This window comes from Sceloporus undulatus, chromosome 2, assembly GCF_019175285.1.
Source record: "Sceloporus undulatus isolate JIND9_A2432 ecotype Alabama chromosome 2, SceUnd_v1.1, whole genome shotgun sequence".
Classification (NCBI taxonomy): Eukaryota; Metazoa; Chordata; class Lepidosauria; order Squamata; family Phrynosomatidae; genus Sceloporus; species Sceloporus undulatus.
Window position 1 is genome coordinate 13,949,455 of NC_056523.1, and position 4,462 is coordinate 13,953,916.

At 39.4% G+C, this 4,462-nt stretch overlaps 1 protein-coding gene across 1 annotated transcript in view; it reads right to left on the reverse strand.

Annotated features, from left to right (window-relative positions):
* Positions 1 to 2,969, reverse strand: part of LOC121923794 (zinc finger protein 157-like) — a 30,903-nt gene extending 27,934 nt beyond the window's left edge. The window contains exon 1 of the mRNA XM_042454581.1: positions 2,796 to 2,969. Coding sequence (XP_042310515.1) covers positions 2,796 to 2,969 — 174 coding nt within the window. The remainder of the gene's footprint in view (positions 1 to 2,795) is intronic.
* Positions 2,970 to 4,462: the final 1,493 nt, after the last annotated feature.

Sequence of the window (4,462 nt, forward strand, 5' to 3'; positions counted from 1 at the left end):
TACTCTGCAGCCTAGGAGCGTCCAAAAGCTAATGCTCCTCTGGGTCTGACGTGGCGCCATGTTAAACCTATAGAAGTTTACGCACGGGTGAAACAAGTTCCCTGATGCGTCCACAAGCAAGAGCGAACACGACAGCGTTATGAGAACCGATGGGGCCCAGACGCCGACATTTACCGCACAGGGAATGCCGCCGCCGCCCCAGTTCCCATGCGTTCCATCGGGTTCCATTGGGGCGCCATTTCTGGGAACGCTTTGAAACTGTTCCCAGAAATTGGCGCCTCTGGAACCGAAAAAAAAAAATTGGAAGTAATGGGAAGCTCGCGTTGGCTGGCGGTGTTTCCCCGTGATGGTAAAGTCTCGTTCTGGGCCCCATCGTGTTGTCATCACGCTCGTGCGCGCGTGTCTTTAGGACGCATTGGGGAAATTTTCCCCCCATTTGATAAACTTCATAGAAAATGAATTTTCCTCAAAGCGAAAAAATTTTCTCCACATCACATTTTCAAATGTTTACTTGTTATTTTTTTTGGATCTACACCACGACACACACAACATATGGGTTTTATGGTTTTTTGTTTGGTTTTTTTGTTTTATGTTTACATACGTAATATATTTTTTGTTTATGGACATATATATGTGTGTTGTGTGTGTTTAATATGTGTGTGTTTGCATATGCATGTATATTATCTGTCTATCTCACACTATATGTGTGTGTTGTGTGTATCTACATATATGTAAATCGGTATGGTTACATACATATTATTTAATATTCACAAACATGCATTACAAATATCTTTTTGTTTATGGACACACACACCACACCTTATATACATATGTTTATTAACATATGTGTGTATATTGAGATGAAATAAAAAATGAAAAGGCAAAACTACAAGGGAAAAAAAAAATAAACAATTAGCTGAAACATTATGCAACTTCACTCAAAAAAAAGGAAGGTCTGTGCGTTTAAAATGCATTCCGTAAGGTTATCATACCATTATAAAACTTCTCCAATGCGATAATCCGTTTCCATACCGTTTCGATTGTAAGGTTTTTCAGAATCAATGGGCTGTGATGCATAATCCAGTGAGAGTGTGACTTGCACAGTCACCCGTGCGGTTCCATTGTGGCAGGGGTTGACTGGACTCTAATATAGTCCAACGTCAGCCCACTACACCAGCTATCGTCAGAGGGAGATAGTTCTGTACCCCTTTTTCATGTTGTTCAGGAGAGGGAATTTGAGTAAGTGGGTATTGTTACATGTTTGGAGAAATTGTCTCTTGCACACATTAAACGTTACCAAAGCCCTCTGCAGATTTTCTTGACAGCCAATCCATAACTTTGAAGGGAACTTTATCACTTTATATTTCCAGCTTCTCTGTCTGCACTGCAGTTGGAACTTGCCCATCTCTGCAATGGAAAAACGCAACCAAAAATTTATTTTTACCATTATGCTGAGGATATGCTTTAGGAACTCTTGGCTCTCCCTCAATAAAGGGTCTCCTCTTTCTGGTCCGTTTGCCTTTTTTGCTTTTCGGATCCATTATTCCTGCAATTGCCTTGCAGTGTTTTCTCGTGTTTTTAAAAACCTCAATTTTTAAAATTTCAGAATTGTATATTCTATTTATTTGTATCCCTTCTTTTCCCAGAATGGGAGTCAGAGGGAATTTAGTATAATATAAGCTTGTCTAGTTGATTTATATGATTGTCAGCTTGTTTATACATATTGGGGTTTTTTGGTAATTCTCTCAAATAATTTTTTTTTTTATTTGGATTGCATTTTATTTTTATATTTGATTGCTCCATTTTCCTCTTGCATTGTTATATTACACTATAACACAAGAGGACACAACAAACAACAAACACATACTATTTTAATTTAGATTTATCTTTGCATGGTGGGGTTTGTTGTTCATTTACTTTGTAAAGCACCCCTGAAACTGATTAGTGCCATGTCAATAAATGTCTGATGGTGGTGGACAAAAGTAATCTCAAGCTTGTTGAGAATTTAAGATTCTGCATTAGCGCGGTAAGTCCTGTACTGAGGACTGTACATGTCAATCTGCCCCAAAGCCAGAGAAATTTTGTTGTGTCTCCAAGTGATTATACTGCCATATGTTCTGGATCATCTCTTTAATAGAAAAGTGGAAAGCCTCACCTGAAGACACCAGTAAGTGGAGAATAAGAGAGATGAGAAGGGGGAACTTTCCATCTCCATAATTTGAGGGTATAAGGTCTGATGATGCTAATAGAAGAGTAGTAGTAGTTGCTGCTATAATCATTTTTTTTCCTAACAAAACTGAGTTTTACAAATTAAAAATACAGCAGCTACTTAATATTATAAATTAAATTTATACCAAAATAATAATCACAGATGGCATCTTAGGACTATGTCTATTGTAAAAGTCAGCCTCAAAAATATATTCCTCTTTTATTTATATTTCTAGCCCTATCTGACTTTTGACTGTGAACCTTCATATATTTCTGATTAAACTCGTTTCAATAGGATCATATTTTAATTTATTTTAATTTATGCTGATATGAAATCTTCTTTCAATAGGATATATTTTAATTTATGTTAATTCTAATTTTAATGTTGTCCTGTGTCATATGTTTAAAACTAACATATTATTATTATCATCATTGGTGGGGAATCCATGCTTTGCGCCAGCCTGGCTACGTGCTAGGGTTGCCTCAGAGCACATTTACAGACACTCCCTAAACCTAGCACATAACTGGGGTACATAATGGCGGCGCCCTGTGTAAACGCAGGCCCACCATTATGATGTAAGCCACACCGCCTCTAACAACGCAGGTGTGATTGTCCCGTGACGCTGCATGGCGTTCGGGTGCCCTTCTAGTATCTGTGGGAAGGAGCTCCAAAAGGAGCTCCTTTTGCCCATGCTTCGCTGGTGCAGCAAGCAGAAGAGAAAGGAGCCAGCCAAGCGGCCCCTTCTCTCTTTCTCCGCCATGTTTGGTGTCCTGGGGCTGAAAACACCATGAACACCATTTCCAGACCGTGGGGAAGCAACGTTTTTGCCACTTCCCCAAGGCCTGGAAGTGGCGCTCGTGGGCCTCTGGGGCTGCCACTGTGGCTGCTCAGCGCCTGATCCCTCAGGGAAAGGGCCAAGTGCAGGCCACCCAATGGTGTGTCTGTATCCGCCTATTATTTATTCCTAATAGAATAACCTTTCTTTCTTTCTTTTCTTTCTTTCTTTCTTTCTTTCTTTCTTTTTCCGCACAATGTGTCATTGATGACGTGGCTGTGTCATTTCACGAGAGGAGAAGTGGCATTTCTGAATCACAGCAAAGAACTTTGTACAAGATTGTCATGCCGGAGGAACTATAGGAACGTGAATTTTCTAGGTATGGATCCCCCCTCCCCCAATTGCATTTGGAAGGCGCAATGTTATTCCTGTCTTCTTGCAGGCAATGGAGGCAATTCTTTGGTACAGATGGTGTCCCTTATCTGCTGTCAAAATCTGAAATAATCAGAATTTTCTACAGGGTGGCTGAGATATGACACCTTTGTTTCTAATTTTCGGTGGACACAAACTTTGTTTCATGGAAAAAAACTATTTAAATGTTATGTATACAATTACTTCATGTTTATAAGAATGTATATGAATGAATTTAATGTTTAGACTTTGGTCCCAGCTGCAAAAAAACTCATGTGTTACACTAGTCCAAATATGGGGGTGGGGGGATCAACAAATTATCGTCCCACGTGTTTAGGATAAGGGATACTCAACCTGAATGTCCTGTACTATGAAAATAACACTGCATGTGGAAATAACACTTTATGAATTTCAACATAAAATGGTAGGAGTCTTTTTTTATTTCACTATTGAGGCTGTCGAGAGTTATTACAGGAGCCAAATTTAAAGCAGATGGCTCACCAATTGGACATGTAACATGAGGTCATTTTAGGATTGCAGCTTAAGAAGATCACAATGTGAAGAGAAGTAACCAGAAGAATGAAAACACAAGAATGACAGTTCATATGAACACATTCATTGTACACAATGATGGGAATTATTTATTGCTGTGTTATTGCCTTCGCTTCCATTTTGTCAAGGTGCTTACCTTGAAGGGGCATGATTTTGAGGTCTAAATTAGAAAAGGCCATTTTGAAAGGTAGGCGGTTAATTCACTGCCAGGCACACATTCACTAGTACCTCCTGCAAGAAAAATTATAATTATAATAATTCTTTGCTCCACAGACTTCCAACGGAGGGGGTGGCATCTTGAGTTTAAAATGCCGCAACCCCAAAAACATGGTGAAGATACATGTTTGGGGCTTTACTGACCATTTTAAGCTCAGGATGGCCTTTTAACAATAGGGAGTGAGCAAAAGTCACTTCTTTTTGTTTTTGTTTTAAAAAGGCCTTTCTTAGACCTAAATAGCCCAGAGAGGCCAAAGCTTGTGACATGCCCCCATCACCAAAGGGCATTTGGAGATTCA